Below are 18464 nucleotides of genomic sequence, written 5' to 3'. Positions count from 1 at the left end.
ACCCCTCCCTCCTACTCCTTCCACCCCTCCCTTCCCTCCTTCCACCCCTCTCTCCCTCCCACTCCTTCCACCCCTCCCTCCCCACCCCTTCCACCCCTCCCTCCACTCCTTCCACTCCTTCCACCCCTCCCTCCTACTCCTTCCACCCCTCCCTCCTACTCCTTCCACCCCTCCCTCCTACTCCTTCCACCCCTCCTCCACTCCTTCCACCCCTCCCTCCCTACTCCTTCCACCCCTCCCTCCTACTCCTTCCACCCCTCCCTCCTACTCCTTCCACCACCCCTCCCTCCTACTCCTTCCACCCTCCCCTTCCACTCCTTCCACCCCTCCCTTCCACTCCTTCCACCCCTCCCTCCCACCTCCTTCCACCCCTCCCTCCTACTCCTTCCACCCCTCCCTCACACTCCTTCCACCCCTCCCTCCCTCCTTCCACCCCTCCCTCCCCTCCTTCCACCCTCCCTTCCACTCCTTCCACCCCTCCCTCCTAGTCCTTCCACCCCTCCCTCCTACTCCTTCCACCCCTCCCTCCTACTCCTTCCACCCCTCCTCCACTCCTTCCACCCCTCCCTCCCTACTCCTTCCACCCCTCCCTCCTATTCCTTCCACCCCTCCCTCCTACTCCTTCCACCCCTCCTCCACTCCTTCCACCCCTCCCTTCCACTCCTTCCACCCCTCCCTCCCACTCCTTCCACCCCTCCCTTCCTACTCCTTCCACCCCTCCCTCCTACTCCTTCCACCCCTCCCTCCTACTCCTTCCACCCCTCCCTCCTACTCCTTCCACCCTCCCCTTCCACTCTTTCCACCCCTCCCTTCCACTCCTTCCACCCCTCCCTCCCACCTCCTTCCACCCCTCCCTCCTACTCCTTCCACCCCTCCCTCCCACTCCTTCCACCCCTCCCTCCCACTCCTTCCACCCCTCCCTCCACTCCTTCCACCCTCCCTTCCACTCCTTCCACCCCTCCCTCCTAGTCCTTCCACCCCTCCCTCCTACTCCTTCCACCCCTCCCTCCTACTCCTTCCACCCCTCCTCCACTCCTTCCACCCCTCCCTCCCTACTCCTTCCACCCCTCCCTCCTATTCCTTCCACCCCTCCCTCCTACTCCTTCCACCCCTCCTCCACTCCTTCCACCCCTCCCTTCCACTCCTTCCACCACTCCCTCCCACTCCTTCCACCCCTCCCTTCCACTCCTTCCACCCCTCCCTCCTACTCCTTCCACCCCTCCCTCCTACTCCTTCCACCCCTCCCTCCTACTCCTTCCACCCCTCCTCCACTCCTTCCACCCCTCCCTTCCACTCCTTCCACCCCTCCCTCCTACTCCTTCCACCCCTCCCTCCTACTCCTTCCACCCCTCCCTTCCACTCCTTCCACCCCTCCTCCACTCCTTCCACCCCTCCCTCCCTAATCCTTCTCCACCCCTCCCTCCCTACTCTTTCCACCACCCCTCCCTCCCTACTCCTTCCACCACCCCTCCCTCCACACTCTTTCCTCCACCCCTCCCTCCCCATTCCTTCCTTGTGTGTCTATGCAGGTAGCTGGAACAGTGTGTGTGTTTACCTATTTCAGACAGAGAGATAAACACATCAGATCTATTTTAACAACATGTCATATTGTGTGTGTCAGGGTGTGTCTGTCTCTTTGTCTGTGTGTTTGCTGACGTTGTTGGAAACTCTGATGAGCATGCGAGCTGCTTTCAGATGCTCCCCTCTCTTCAAATGGATCTGAAATCAATCAATCAAAACATCAATACATCAACCAATCAATACATAAATAAACCAACCCATAAATCAATCAACCAGCTCGGTGATTTGAACTTGCAACCTTCCGGTTTCTAGTCCAACACTCTAACCACCAGGCTACCCTACCACCCAGGGTAGTCTATTGGTTGGTTGGTTAATGCATTGGTTGATGTATTAGTTGGTTGGTTGATGTATTGGTTGGTTGATGTATTGGTTGGTTGGTTGATGTATTGGTTGGTTGATGGATGTATTGGTTGGTTGATTGATGTATTGGTTGGTTGATGTATTGGTTGGTTGATGTATTGGTTGGTTGATTGATTGGTTGGTTGATTATTGGTTGGTTGAATTGGTTGGTTAATATTAGTTGGTTGGTTGATGTATTGGTTGATTGATGGATGTATTTTGTTGATGTATTGGTTGGTTGATGGATGTATTGATTGATGATGATTGATTGGTTGATTTATTGATTTGATTGATTGATTTGTTGGTTTGTGTTGATTGATTTATTGGTTGCTAATTAATTTATTGGTTGGTTGGAGTTGATTGATTGATGTATTGTTAATGTATTGGTTGGTTGATTGATTAATTGGATTGGTTGATTGATTGATTGATTGATTGATTGATTGATTGATGCATTGGTTGGTTGATTTATTAGTTGGTTGATTGATGTATTGGTTGATTGATTAATTGGTTGGTTGATTGATTTTATTGGTTGGTTGATGCATTGGTTGATTGATTTATTATTGGTTGATTGATGTATTGGTTGGTTGATTGATTGATGTATTGGTTGGTTGATGTATTGGTTGGTTGATTGATGTATTGGTTGATTGATTAATTAATTGGTTGGTTGATTGATTGATTTATTGGTTGGTTGATCGATTGATTTATTGGTTGGTTGATTCATTCATTGGTTGGTTGATTTATTGGATGGTTGATTGATTTATTGGTTGGTTGGTTGGTGGGTTGATTGATTTATGTATTGATTGGTTGATGTGTTGATGTATTGGTTGATGTATTGATTGGTTGATGTGTTGATGTATTGGTTGATGTATTGATTGGTTGATGTATTGATTGATGTATTGGTTGGTTGATGTATTGGTTGGTGTCTTGAGATATGTGTTGGTTGATTGTATTGACTGGTTGATATATTGATTGATTTCAGACCCATGTGAAGAGAGGGGAGCATCTGAAAGCAGCTCGCATGCTCATCAGAGTTTCCAACAACGTCAGCAAATTCCCCTCCATTGAGTAACACACGTACAGACAAAGACACAGACACACCCTGACACACACAGTGGTGTAAGGAGGGGGGAGGGAGGGGTGGAGGAAAGAATGGGGAGGGAGGGGTGGAGCCCATGACGTGGTGGGAGGAGGAGGAGGGAGGGGTGGTGTAAGGAATGGGGAGGGAGGGGTGGAGGAAAGAGTGTGGAGGGAGGGGTGGAGGAAAGAGTGTGGAGGGAGGGGTGGAGGAAAGAGTGTGGAGGGAGGGGTGGAGCCCATGATGTGGTGGGAGGAGGAGGAGGAGGAGGGGGTGGTGTAAGGAGGGGGAGGGAGGGGTGGTGGAAGGAGTAGGAGGGAGGGGTGGAAGGAGTGGGAGGGAGGGGTGGAAGGAGTAGGAGGGAGGGGTGGAAGGAGTGGGGAGGGAGGGGTGGAAAGAGTGTGGAGGGAGGGGTCGAAGGAGTGGGGAGGGAGGGGTGGAAGGAGTAGGAGGGAGGGGTGGAAGGAGTGGGAGGGAGGGGTGGAAGGAGTAGGAGGGAGGGGTGGAAGGTGGGAGGGAGGGGTGGAAGGAGTAGGAGGGAGGGGGTGGAAGGAGTGGGAGGGAGGGTGGAAGGAGTGGGAGGGAGGGGTGGTATAAGGAATGGGGAGGGAGGGGTGGAGGAAAGAGTGGAGGGAGGGGTGGAGGAAAGAGTGTGGAGGGAGGGGTGGAGGAAAGAGTGTGGAGGGAGGGTGGAGATGACGTGGTGGGAGGAGGAGGAGGGAGGGGTGGTGTAAGGAGGGGGGAGGGAGGGGTGGTGGAAAGAATGGGGAGGGAGGGGTGGAGGAAAGAGTGTGGAGGGAGGGGTGGAAGGAGGGGAGGGAGGGGTGGTGGAAGGAGTAGGGAGGAGGGGTGGAGGAGTGGGAGGGAGGGGTGGAAGGAGTAGGAGGGAGGGGTGGAAGGAGTGGGAGGGAGGGGTGGAAGGAGTAGGAGGGAGGGGTGGAAGGAGTAGGGAGGAGGGGTGGAAGGAGTAGGGAGGGAGGGGTGGAAGGAGTGGAGGGAGGGGTGGGAAGGAGGTGAGAGGGGTGGAAGGAATAGGGAGGGAGGGGTGGAAGGAGGGAGGGAGGGGTGGAAGGAGTAGGGAGGGATGGGTGGAAGGAGTGGGAGGGAGGGGTGGAAGGAGTTGGAGGGAGGGGTGGAAGGAGGGGGAGGGGGTGGAAGGGTGGAAGGAGGAGGGGGTGGGAGGGTTGGTGGAAGGAGTCGAAGGGAGGGAGGGGTGGAGTCCATGAGGTGGTGGGAGGTGACAAAGGATGAGTACAGCTTTGGGAATGTTGTTCATGTTTTGTTCCGCCCAACAAGGTGGCTCAACAGGATGTGAGCAGTTCTGAGATGGTTTTGTGTGAAGTATGTGCCTCTGGGTTACTGGGGAATAGATGCCTTTGTGTTTATGGGTAAGGTTGGTCCCTGACTGTTTGTGTTGTTGAGAGGATTCTAGAACAGGTCAGTTGGTTTCTTACTGTCACATGAGGATTCTAGAAACAGGTCATGAGGAATCTTGGTTTCATGAGGATTTACTGTTTCACATGAGGATTCTAGAACAGGTCAGTTAGTTTCTTACTGTCACATGAGGAATCTAGAACAGGTCGGTTGGTATCTTACTGTCACATGAGGATTCTAGAACAGGTCAGTTGGTTTCTTACCTTCACATGAGGACTATTTCTGTCTAATAAAGACCTTTTGTGGGGATAAACTCATTCTGATTGGCTGGGCCTCGCTGCAAGTGGTCGGCCTATCCCCTCCCAGGTCCACCCATGTTAACACTACTGCCCAATCATGTGACATCCATATATTAGGGCCTAATGAATATTTAAATTGAATGAATTCCTTCTACGGAGGTTGTTCAGTGTTTTTGATTGGCTCACAATGTTATGAATAACAATGAGGAGGTTGATAATCCCACTGATTATGAGGAAAACATCATGGTTTTTAAAACATCAAAATAACAAACTCTCGTCTCCAGACTGAGTAACAGTTCATATAACAACTAGCGACCTCACCAAGAGATTAAAACCTTTTGGTATAATGGTTTTGGAATGACAGTCACAGGCACTTGGGTTTGAGTCCCACTCAGGGTATTCCTGTAATTAACTATATTGGTGTCAGAAATTGGATAACACCACTGAAAGCATGTCCTGGCTGAGTTGTAGTCACAATAAGCTGTGTTCGGGGAAAAAACTGTGTTAGAATACCCAAACTAAAATACTATTTACTACATACTTAATGAGTATTTACTATGTACTATTAGTTCATAAGTGTGGTTAGTATGAGTATTCGAACACAACTACAGTCAGGGATGGAAAGTGAGCTAGACCACTAGCCCGAGGCTACTACCTTTCAGACCAGACAACTAGGCAACACTAGACCGAGGCTACTACCTTTCAGACCAGACAACTAGGCAACACTAGCCCGAGGCTACTACCTTTCAGACCAGACAACTAGGCAACACTAGACCGAGGCTACTACCTTTCAGACCAGACTAGTAGACCCACTAGCCCGAGGCTACTACCTTTCAGACCAGACAACTAGGCAACACTAGACCGAGGCTACTACCTTTCAGACCAGACTAGTAGACCCACTAGCCCGAGGCTACTACCTTTCAGACCAGACTAGTAGACCCACTAGACCGAGGCTACTACATTTCAGACCAGACTAGTAGACCCACTAGACCGAGGCTACTACCTTTCAGACCAGACTAGTAGACCCACTAGCCCGAGGCTACTACCTTTCAGACCAGACTAGTAGACCCACTAGCCTGAGGCTACTACCTTTCAGACCAGACTAGTAGACCCACTAGACCGAGGCTACTACCTTTCAGACCAGACTAGTAGACCCACTATCCAGAGGCTACTACCTTTCAGACCAGACTAGTAGACCCACTAGACCGAGGCTACTACCTTTCAGACCAGACTAGTAGACCCATTAGCCCGAGGCTACTACCTATCAGACCAGACTAGTAGACCCACTATCCAGAGGCTACTACCTTTCAGACCAGACTCGTATAGTATGGGGGTGGCAGCGTAGCCTAGTGGTTAGAGCGTTGGACTAGTAACCGGAAGGTTGCGAGTTCAAACCCCCTAGCTGACAAGGTACAAATCTGTCGTTCTGCCCCTGAACAGGCAGTTAACCCAGGCCGTCATTGAAAATAAGAATGTGTTCTTAACTGACTTGCCTGGTTAAATAAAGCTAAAATTAAATAGTATAGTATAGTGTGCCCATCGAACCAGTGTGCCCATCTAACCCATCTAACCAGCTGGTCTGATGATAATACTCTATAGACCATTCCCTAAAGGTAAAGAACTACAGACCATTCACTAGAGGTAAAGAACTATAGAACTATAGACCATACACTAGATAAAGAACTACAAACCATTCACTAGAGGTAAAGAACTATATACCATTCACATGAGGGTAGAACTAGACCATTTACTCAAGGTAAATAACTATAGAACTATAGACCCTTCACTAGAGGTATAGAACTATAGAACAACTAGAGGTAAAGAACTATAGACCATTCACTAGAGGTAAGAACTATAGAACTATAGAACATTCACTAGAGGTAAAGAACTATAGACCATTCAATAGAGGTAAAGAACTGTAGACCATTCACTAGAGGTATAGATATATAGACCATTCACTAGAGGTATAGATATATAGACCATTCACTAGAGGTATAGAACTATAGACCATTCTCTAGAGGTATAGAACTATAGACCATTCACTAGAGGTATAGAACTATAGACCATTCACTAGAAGTGTAGAACTATAGACCATTCCCTAGAGGTAAAGAACTATAGACCATTCACTAGAGGTAAAGAACTATAGAACTATAGACCATACACTAGAGGTAAAGAACTACAAACCATTCACTAGAGGTAAAGAACTATATACCATTCACATGAGGGTAGAACTACAGACCATTTACTCAAGGTAAATAACTATAGAACTATAGACCCTTCACTAGAGGTATAGAACTATAGAACATTCACTAGAGGTATAGAACTATAGACCATTCACTAGAGGTAAAGAACTATAGACCATTCACTAGAGGTAAGAACTATAGAACTATAGAACATTCACTAGAGGTAAAGAACTATAGACCATTCAATAGAGGTAAAGAACTGTAGACCATTCACTAGAGGTATAGATATATAGACCATTCACTAGAGGTATAGATATATAGACCATTCACTAGAGGTATAGAACTATAGACCATTCTCTAGAGGTATAGAACTATAGACCATTCACTAGAAGTGTAGAACTATAGACCATTCCCTAGAGGTAAAGAACTATAGACCATTCACTAGAGGTAAAGAACTATAGACAATTCACTCGAGGTAAAGAACTATATACCATTCACTATAAGGAACTATAGACCCTTCACTAGAGGTATAGAAACTATAGACCATTCACTAAGAACCCTAGAACTATGGACCATTCACTAGAGTAAAGAACTATAGACCATTCACTAGAGGTAAGAACTATAGAACTATAAACCATTCACTAGAGGTAAATAACTATAGACCATTCACTAGAGGTAAAGAACTATAGAACTATAGACCGTTCACTAGAAGTAAAGAACTATAGACCATTCACTGGAGGTAAAGAACTATAGACCATTCACTAGAGGTAAAGAACTATATACCATTCACATGAGGGTAGAACTACAGACCATTTACTCAAGGTAAATAACTATATAACTATAGACCCTTCACTAGAGGTATAGAACTATAGAACATTCACTAGAGGTATAGAACTATAGACTATTCACTAGAGGTAAGAACTATAGAGCTATAGAACATTCACTAGAGGTAAAGAACTATAGACCATTCACTAGAGGTATAGATCTATAGACCATTCACTAGAGGTATAGATCTATAGACCATTCACTAGAGGTATAGATATATAGACCATTCACTAGAGGTATAGAACTTTAGACCATTCTCTAGAGGTATAGAACTATAGACCATTCACTAGAGGTATAGAACTATAGACCATTCACTAGAAGTGTAGAACTATAGACCATTCACTAGAGGTAAAGAACTATAGACCATTCACTAGAGGTAAAGAACTATAGACAATTCACTCGAGGTAAAGAACTATATACCATTCACTAGAGGTAAGGAACTATAGACCCTTCACTAGAGGTAAAGAACTATAGACCATTCACTAGAGGTAAGAACTATAGAACTACAGACCATTCACTAGAGGTAAAGAGCTATAGACCATTCACTAGAGGTAAGAACTATAGAACTATACACCATTCACAAGAGGTAAATAACTATAGACCATTCACTAGAGGTAAAGAACTACAGACCATTCATTAGAGGTAAGGAACTATAGACCATTCACTCGAGGTAAAGAACTATAGACCATTCACTAGAGGTATAGAACTATAGAACATTCACTACAGTTAAATAATTATAGACCATTCAGTAGTGCATTAATATCAGAATGGTTAGAAGGACAATAGAGCCCTGGGTACCAGGACATTAGGACCTGATGCAGGGACAATAGAGCCCTGGGTACCAGGACATTAGGACCTGACGGTCGTTAGTGAGTTGGGTACCATGAGATTAGGACCTGATGGAGGGACAATAGAGCCCTGGGTACCAAGACATTAGGACATGAAGAAGGGACAATAGAGCCCTGAGTACCAGACCATTAGGACCTGACGGTCATTAGTGAGTTGGGTACCAGGACATTAGGACATGAAGAAGGGACAATAGAGCCCTGAGTACCAGACCATTAGGACCTGATGTGGGTTATACTCAGCCATGTCTCAGGGTAGTAAGATAGTGATCTGTGGATATCCCTCTAGTGGTGTTGGGGCTGTGGGCATCCTGCCTGGTTGGCCCTGTCCGGAGGTAACTTTAGATGGGGCCCTGAACCCCCCTGTCTCAGAGCCCAGTATCCATGTTGCATAGCCAGGGAGTTAAGGTCAGTCTGTCTGATCTGGGGTATTGGACCCTGACCTGTTCACAGGACCTTAATGGCCATATGTAGCCTACTCTTACATCTCTATCTGGTACAGCCAGAAGAAGACTGGCCCACCCCTCAGAGCCTGGTTTCTCTGGTCTACCCAGTTCCTCTGGTCTACCCAGCACAGCCAGAAGAGGACTGGCCCACCCCTCAGAGCCTGGTTCCTCTGGTCTACCCAGTACAGCCAGAAGAGGACTGGCCCACCCCTCAGATCCTGGTTCCTCTGGTCTACAAAGTACAGCCAGAAGAGGACTGGCCCACCCCTCAGAGCCTGGTTCCTCTGGTCTCCAGTACAGCCAGAAGAGGACTGGCCCACCCCTCAGAGCCTGGTTCCTCTGGTCTACCCAGTACAGCCAGAAGAGGACTGGCCCACCCTCAGAGCCTGGTTCCTCTGGTCTACCCAGTACAGCCAGAAGAGGACTGGCCCACCCCTCAGAGCCTGGTTCCTCTGGTCTACCCAGTACAGCCAGAAGAGGACTGGCCCACCCCTCAGAGCCTGGTTTCTCTGGTTTCTAATCTCCCCAGGCACAGCCAGAAGAGGACTGGCCCACCCCTCAGAGCCTGGTTCCTCTGGTCTACAAAGTACAGCCAGAAGAGGACTGGCCCACCCCTCAGAGCCTGGTTCCTCTGGTCTCTGGACTGGCCCACCCCTCAGAGCCTGGTTCCTCTGGTCTACCCAGTACAGCCAGAAGAGGACTGGCCCACCCCTCAGAGCCTGGTTCCTCTGGTCTACCCAGTACAGCCAGAAGAGAACTGGCCCACCCCTCAGAGCCTGGTTCCTCTCTAGGTTTCTAATCTCCACCAGGCACAGCCAGAAGAGGACTGGCCCACCCCTCAGAGCCTGGTTCCTCTCTAGGTTTCTTCCTAGGTTCTTGCCTTTCTAGGGAGTTTTTCCTAGCCACTGTGCTTCTACAGCTGCATTCCTTGCTGTTTGGGGTTTTTAGGCTGGATTTCTTTACAGCACTTTGTGACATCAGCTGATGTACGAAGGACTTTATGAATAAATGTGATTGATCCCTCACTTTTGTATTCGTTGTTTGTTTTCAGCTGGGTTTGAACAAACATCATAACACTGAGGGTGTGGTTAAGGTAGTCTAAGAGTCACTTTTTGACTTTGGTTAGTCGTTTTGCAAGTCTTGTAGGTGGATACATTTTTTTGAAAGGCATGATTGACGCTCGTGAATGGCAGGCGAAAAACGAGTCCAGCAAGTTAGAAAAAATTCCAAGTCTAGTTTTCCGTCATCGTACAAAACCCCCTCTGCCCAGGAGTTGATCATCTTTACTTCTCAGAAAGAGAGGAGTTATTTGTACATATTTTCTCATCTGAGTAGTCTACAGGTCCTAGCCGACTCAACGTCTCTGATATTCTCAGGTAAGAAGCAGCTTCGGTGAATTTGATTGTCATTGATTGCTTGTTCAAATTGTATATACATTTTTCTTCCTATTTCAAGACATTAGTAGTCTCAGACCTAACTATGCAACTGAAAGCTACATCTGTTATTAATGGGATGCTATATGTATAAACCCATAGATGTAGGTTAACTGTTGTCATCTGTTATTTACGGGATGCTATAGGTATAAACCCATAGATGTAGGTTAACTGTTGCCATCTGATATTAACGGGATGCTATAGGTGTAAACACATAGATGTAGGTTAACTGTTGCCATCTGTTATTAATGGGATGCTATAGGTGTAAACCCATAGATTTAGGTTAACTGTTGGCATCTGTTATTAACGGGATGCTATTAGTGTAGGGATTGCTTGACGGGATTGGTGCAGAATTGTTTATGTAGCTTCACTAAGGCCAATCTGATTCACAATTTAGAGAGGGAGAGAGAGAGAGAGAGAGAGAGAGAGAGAGGGAGAGAGAGACGGAGAGAGAGGAGAGAGAGAGAGAGATATAGAGAGACGGAGAGAGAGAGAGAGAGAGAGAGAGAGAGAGAGAGAGACAGAGAGAGAGAGAGAGATGGAGAGAGAGAGAGAGAGAGAGAGAGAGAGAGAGAGAGAGAAAGAGAGAGATGGTGCGAGAGATATAGAGAGATGAGATGAAAGGGAGGTGTGGTCGGCCCAGGAGGAGAGAAAGAAACAGGTTGGACTCACTTCCACTTAACATTGTATATATACAGATACTTACCACACCTTTAAAGGCTTTAAGTTAACTACCACACTGAATAAATGACTTTAAGATAATTACCACACTGAATAAATGACTTTAAGATAATTACCACACTGAATAAATGACTTTAAGATAATTACCACACTGAATCAATGACTTTAAGATAACTACCACTCTGAATAAATGACTTTAAGATAACTACCACACTGAATCAATGACTTTAAGATAACTACCACACTGAATCAATGACTTTAAGATAACTACCACACTGAATAAATGACTTTAAGATAATTACCACACTGAATAAATGACTTTAAGATAACTACCACACTGAATCGATGAGTTTTGAGGCTGGTTAGGATTTACACCTTTAAAGGCCTTCTCTACACCTTCAGAGGATGGGTCGTCCTTCACAAGCTGACAAGAACTGTTGGCTAGTCTGGTAATTACAAGGCTAGAAAGGGGGATAACTTGTGTTGAAGGAATTGTGTGAACTTTTGCGCTAGATAGGGTCACCGTTGTTTTGGTCAAAGTAACTACCTTTTGGGAACGTTACTGGTAACCTTAGCAACACTTATTTTATCTTCCTGGCTCCTGAGTGACGCGGCGGTCTAAGGCACTACGTCTCAGCAGCTTGAGGCGTCACTACAGACACCCTGGTTCGAATCCAGGCTGTATGACAACCGGCCGTGATTGGGAGTCCCACCGGGTGGCGAACAATTGGCCCGGCGTCGTCAGGGTTTGGCCGGTGTAGGCCGTCATTGTAAATAATAATGATAATGATAATAAGAATAAGAATAAGAATAAATAAATAAAGAAATAAATAATATTGATGATAATGACAATAAAGATAATAATAATGATAATAATAATAATGATAATAATAATAATAATAATAATTATAATAATAATGATAATAATAATAATAATAATAATAATTATAATAATAATGATAATAATTATAATAAAGATAATAATAATAATAATAATAATAATAATGATAATAATAATAATAATAATAATAATAATAATAATAATGATAATAATAATAATAATAATAATGATAATAATGATAATAACAATAACAATAATAATAATGATAATAATAATAATAATAATAATAATAACAATAATAATAATGATAATGATAATAACAATAACAATAATAATAATGATAATGATAATAACAATAACAATAATAATAATAATAATGATGATAATAATGATGATAATAATGATAATAATAATGATAATAATAATAATGATAATAATAATAATAATAATAATAATAATAATGATAATAATAATAATAATAATAATAATGATAATAATAATAATAATAATAACAATAACAATAATAATAATAATAATAATAATAATAATAATAATAATAATAATAATAACAATAATAATAATAATAATAATAATAATAATAATAATAATAATAATAATAATAATAATAATAATAATAATGATAATAATAATAATAATAATAATGATAATAATGATAATAATAATAATAATAATAATAATAATGATAATAATAATAATAATAATAATAATAATAAATAATAATAATAATGATAATGATAATAATAATAACAATAATAATAATGATAATGATAATAATAATAACAATAATAATAATAATAATGATGATAATAATAATAATAATAATAATAATGATAATAATAATAATAATAATAATGATAATAATAATAATAATAATAATAATGATAATAACAATAATAATAATAATAATAATGATGATAACAATGATGATAATAATGATAATGATAATAATGATAATAACAATAATAATTACACATAATGATAATTATACAGTAATGTACAGCAATACAGTAATCTACAGTGAAAGCAGAGCAGAGGGCTGAAGACATTGGAAGCAGGCTGATAAGACATCTACTGGTAAACAGAGAGGGGACACTGTTAATACAACTGAAGGTATTATAGGACTGCTGTTTGAATATCAAGTAACATCATATGATTTTGTAATATGGACTAATATCTAATTAATGTTGGTCAATGACATCATCCTTCAACAGCGGTTAACGGAAGATCTAACGGGGTTCATGTATGATTGATGTTGTGTGGTTCACCTCAACAGAGACCTATAAGGACATGGATATGAAGCCTCTGATGATTCTCCTCCTGCTAGCAGGTAATACACTGTGTTTGTGTTTCTGTGTGTTCCTTAGTGGTTAACCTTTCATTAGGTAAGGGAACACCCCCCTGAAATGGACATAAATTAATGGGAAGTCATTGGCACTGGACAAACCATATACACGGTGTCCAATACCACTCAATTTACTTACTTACTGGTTAACCTTTCATTAGATTAAAAACGTTATATATCTCATGAGGGGATGCACAGCCACATTCTAAAGCTATAGCTAGAAAAAAGGGTTGTCTTTATCAGCCGATAGATGTTAATTTGTTGCAGTACATTTCCTGTACAGCAGGAAATGCAGACGTGTTGTGTATAAAGTTTTTTTTTAAATAATTCTAGTTTGTAAATTTCCGATTTTAAAATGTCAGACTTAATGTTGTCAACACCAATACTCCTGCCACAGCTGTCACCACCACCGCCCCTGCAGCAGCTCAAACCACCACCACCCCTGCAGCAGCTGTCACCACCACCACCCCTGCAGCAGCTCAAACCACCACCACCCCTGCAGCAGCTGTCACCACCACCGCCCCTGCAGCAGCTGTCACCACCACCGTCCCTGCAGCAGCTCAAACCACCACCACCCCTGCAGCAGCTGTCACCACCACCGCCCCTGCAGCAGCTGTCACCACCACCGCCCCTGCAGCAGCTGTCACCACCACCACCCCTGCAGCAGCTCAAACCACCACCACCCCTGCAGCAGCTGTCACCACCACCGCCCCTGCAGCAGCTGTCACCACCACCGCTTCTGCAGCAGCTGTCACTACCACCGCCCCTGCAGCAGCTGTCACCACCACCACTCCAGTAGCAGCTGTCACCACCACCACTCCTGCAGCAGCTGTCACCACCACCACTCCAGTAGCAGCTGTCACCACCACCACTCTTGCAGCAGCTGTCACCACCACCACTCCAGTAGCAGCTGTCACCACCACCACTCTTGCAGCAGCTGGTACCACCACCACTCTTGCAGCAGCTGTCACCACCACTCCAGTAGCAGCTGTCACCACCACCACTCATGCAGCAGCTGGTACCACCACCACTCTTGCAGCAGCTGGTACCACCACCACTCTTGCAGCAGCTGGTACCACCACCACTCTTGCAGCAGCTGTCACCACCACTCCAGTAGCAGCTGTCACCACCACCACTCTTGCAGCAGCTGGTACCACCACCACTCTTGCAGCAGCTGTCACCACCACTCCAGTAGCAGCTGTCACCACCACCACTCTTGCAGCAGCTGGTACCACCACCACTCTTGCAGCAGCTGGTACCACCACCACTCTTGCAGCAGCTGGTACCACCACCACTCTTGCAGCAGCTGTCACCACCACTCCAGTAGCAGCTGTCACCACCACCACTCTTGCAGCAGCTGGTACCACCACCACTCTTGCAGCAGCTGGTACCACCACCACTCTTGCAGCAGCTGGTACCACCACCACTCTTGCAGCAGCTGTCACCACCACTCCAGTAGCAGCTGTCACCACAACCACTCTTGCAGCAGCTGGTACCACCACCACTCTTGCAGCAGCTGGTACCACCACCACTCCTGCAGCAGCTGTCACCACCACCACTCCTCCAGCAGCTGTCACCACCACCACTTCCGCTGCTGTCGCATCAACTGACCCTCCATCTTCTAGTGAAGGAACAATGAGTCTTCAGTTCCGTCTCAACCAGACGTTCAACTCAGATCTTTCCAACCCTTCCTCTTCAGAGTTCAAGACTCTGGCTGACAAAGTGACCTCTGAGGTAAGTATCGGGCGATTCCACGCCAGCGTAGGTAGGAAAATATTTCTGGTAGCTCAGATTGTTCTGGCAATTCTCACACAGAATCTTCATTGGGATGAAAACTGTTTGACACGGGTTTTGCTTTTGTATGACAAACCATTTTGGGGGGAAAATCTAAGGCACTGAATCTCAGTGTTAGAGGCGTCATTACAGACCCTGGTTCGATTCCAGGCTGTATCACAGCGGTCTAAGGCACTGCATCTCAGTGTTAGAGGCGTCACTACAGACCCTGGATCGATTCCAGGCTATATCACAGCGGTCTAAGGCACTGCGTCTCAGTGCTAGAGGCGTCACTACAGACCCTGGATCGATTCCAGGCTGTATCACAGAGGTCTAAGGCACTGCATCTCAGTGTTAGAGGCATCACTACAGACCCTGGTTCGATTACAGGCTTTATCACAGCGGTCTAAGGCACTGCATCTCAGTGTTAGAGGCATCACTACAGACCCTGGTTCGATTACAGGCTGTACCAGAGTGGTCTAAGGCACTGCGTCTCAGTGGTAGAGGCGTCACTACAGACCCTGGATCGATTCCAGGCTGTATCACAGCGGTCTAAGGCACTGCATCTCAGTGCTAGAGGCATCACTACAGACCCTGGTTCGATTACAGGCTGTATCACAGTGGTCTAAGGCACTGCATCTCAGTGTTAGAGGCGTCATTACAGACCCTGGTTCAATTACAGGCTGTATCACAGTGGTCTAAGGCACTGCGTCTCAGTGCTAGAGGCGTCACTACAGACCCTGGTTCGATTACAGGCTGTATCACAGTGGTCTAAGGTCATTGTCAATAAGAATTTGTTCTTAGCTGACTTAAATAAAGGTCCAATACATAAATGTAAGTGTCCCTTTTAGACCTGTACATGCCTCCTGTAAAACCCTATCATCAGTGAGCCTGTACATGCCTCCTGTAAAACCCTATCATCAGTTATCCTGTACATGCCTCCTGTAAAACCCTATCATCAGTTATCCGTACATGCCTCCTGTAAAACCCTATCATCAGTGAGCCTGTACATGCCTCCTGTAAAACCCTATCATCAGTGAGCCTGTACATGCCTCCTGTAAAACCCTATCATCAGTTATCCTGTACATGCCTCCTGTAAAACCCTATCATCAGTTATCCTGTACATGCCTCCTGTAAAACCCTATCATCAGTTATCCTGTACATGCCTCCTGTAAAACCCTATCATCAGTTATCCTGTACATGCCTCCTGTAAAACCCTATCATCAGTTATCCTGTACATGCCAAGTCAAAAAGGGTACTATTGAGAGGTCTATTTACTATGAAAGAATGAAACCAAAGCTTCTATTAATGCCGTCAAGGACCCTGTTTTCATTGAACCGTTGATCATCCCATCTTTCAACGCAGGTGAACAAGGCTTTTGCTAAGACCCCAGGCTTCCGTCGTTCCATTGTCAACTCATTCAGGTAAGGGTATGAATTCTCATTACTGATTGACTAGGTTTCTGTTCTACCTTATGTTATTTGTACTTCTACATTGATGTTGATTACTGCATTGTTGGGTTTAATAAGGCTTGCAATAAAAGGCATTTCACTGGACTTGTGCACATGACATTAAAACTTGAAAACTTTGACGATGCTGATGATGATGGTAATGATTTCTGAGGGTGGTCCATTTTCTCTCCTTCTCCTGAGTAGAAGTGGATCTGTAGTTACCGACATGACCCTCGTGTTCGACAAGCTGTCTTCGGTTCCCAGCTCAAGCAATGCACAGGCAATTCTCACCAGCAGTTCCACCTCCCTGAACATTATACCAGGCAGCGTCAGTGATGGTAAGTATTCATCTCCAGGTGCGGACTGGCCATCTGGCATTTTGGGCAAATGGCCAGATGGGCTAGTCCATTTTCAGTCCAGTGGGTCTGTCTAACGTGTTTTTCTGGGGTAAAAAATATCATTTTCTGGCTAATAATTTAGGAAAAAAACATTTGTTAAAATATGCCAGGGCCGAGGCCTCCCGGGTGGCGCAGTGGTTAAGGGCTCTGTACTGCAGCGCCAGCTGTGCCACCAGAGACTCTGGGTTCGCACCCAGGCTCTGTCGTAACCGGCCGCGACCGGGTGGTCCGTGGGGCGACGCACAATTGGCCTAGCGTCGTCCGGGTTAGGGAGGGGTTGGCCGGTAGGGATATCCTTGTCTCATCGCGCACCAGCGACTCCTGTGGCGGGCCGGGCGCAGTGCGCGCTAACCAAGGTTGCACTGTGTTTCCTCCGACACATTGGTGCGTCTGGCTTCCGGGGTGGATGCGCGCTGTGTTAAGAAGCAGTGCGGCTTGGTTGGGTTGTGTATCGGAGGACGCATGACTTTCAACCTTCGTCTCTCCTGAGCCCGTACGGGAGTTTTAGCGATGAGACAAGATAGTAGCTATAAACAATTGGATACCACGAAAACAGGGTACAAAATAAATAAATAAATAATAAAATAAAAAATATTTTCAAAATGCCAGGGCCAATTTCTGGTCCCAGTCCGCCCCTGTTTCACTGTCACCGTACACATCTATACGAGCAAAGTCAACATTTGAACAGAAACATGAAAAGACAATCCACTTTTGTAATTTACTGACCAATATCTCTGTTTTCCTACTTTTTCAGGGTCATCAACCACATCAGGAAGTGCTCCCCTACCCACTTCCTTCTCTCTGGCTGCCTTGCCTCTCAGTTTGGCTCTGTTAATGGTACAGCTGCTGGCTAGCTAATAGCCTGGGACATAGCTGCTGTGGCTCTGCTAGCTGGTAGGCTAGCTAATTGCCTGGGGCATAGCTGCTGTGGCTCTGCTAGCTGCTGGCTAACCAATAGCCTGAGGCATAGCTGCTGTGGCATTGGTTTAACCAATCAACAGTTTCCCAGCTCTCATAGATACAGCCTTAAAGCTAGAATCCTTAGTTGCTACACCCATTTTTTTACTTAAAAATTAATTATATGTACCCATTGATTCTAGAAGAATATAACATATGAATACCTCATGAGTTTAGCTCAACTGTCGTACCCCATCAGAACCCACAATATAAGCTTGTTTTACCCCAATGTTTCTAAACAATGCAAACAAACACTGTACAGCTTTAAAACATTATTAAAACTATTATTCTGATATCATGGATGGTCAGTCCTGGCATCCATAGCTCTGTCTATTTTATTTTACGTGGCAAGTCAGTAAAGAACAAATTCTTATTTAAAATGATGGCCTAGGAACAGTGGGTTAACTGCCTTGTAGCGGGGCAGAATGGCAGATTATTGCTCGGGCATTCGATCTTGCCTTTTCGGTTACTAGTCCAACACTCATTAGAGCTGAATCAACCAAATTCCAAAAGACTGCCGACATCCAGTGGAAGCGGTAGGAACTGAAAATAGGTTCCTATGAAATATCCCATGGCAGAGACAATATAGGGAACAGAGAG

General features: G+C 45.1%; 1 protein-coding gene across 1 annotated transcript; it reads left to right on the top strand.

Annotated features, from left to right (window-relative positions):
* The first annotated feature begins 10214 nt into the window (after positions 1-10214).
* On the top strand, positions 10215-18157 carry LOC135571163 (mucin-5AC-like). Its single transcript, XM_065016953.1, has 6 exons — positions 10215-10343; positions 13217-13270; positions 13683-15019; positions 16424-16482; positions 16714-16847; positions 17662-18157. The coding sequence occupies exons 2-6, from the start codon at positions 13231-13233 to the stop codon at positions 17763-17765; spliced, it is 1674 nt and encodes a 557-aa protein (XP_064873025.1). The 5' UTR covers positions 10215-10343; positions 13217-13230; the 3' UTR covers positions 17766-18157.
* Positions 18158-18464: the final 307 nt, after the last annotated feature.

This window comes from Oncorhynchus nerka, unplaced genomic scaffold, assembly GCF_034236695.1.
Source record: "Oncorhynchus nerka isolate Pitt River unplaced genomic scaffold, Oner_Uvic_2.0 unplaced_scaffold_718, whole genome shotgun sequence".
NCBI classification, from domain to species: domain Eukaryota; kingdom Metazoa; phylum Chordata; class Actinopteri; order Salmoniformes; family Salmonidae; genus Oncorhynchus; species Oncorhynchus nerka.
Note: the sequence above shows the minus strand (reverse complement) of the source record. Positions and strands in the feature narration are given on the sequence as shown.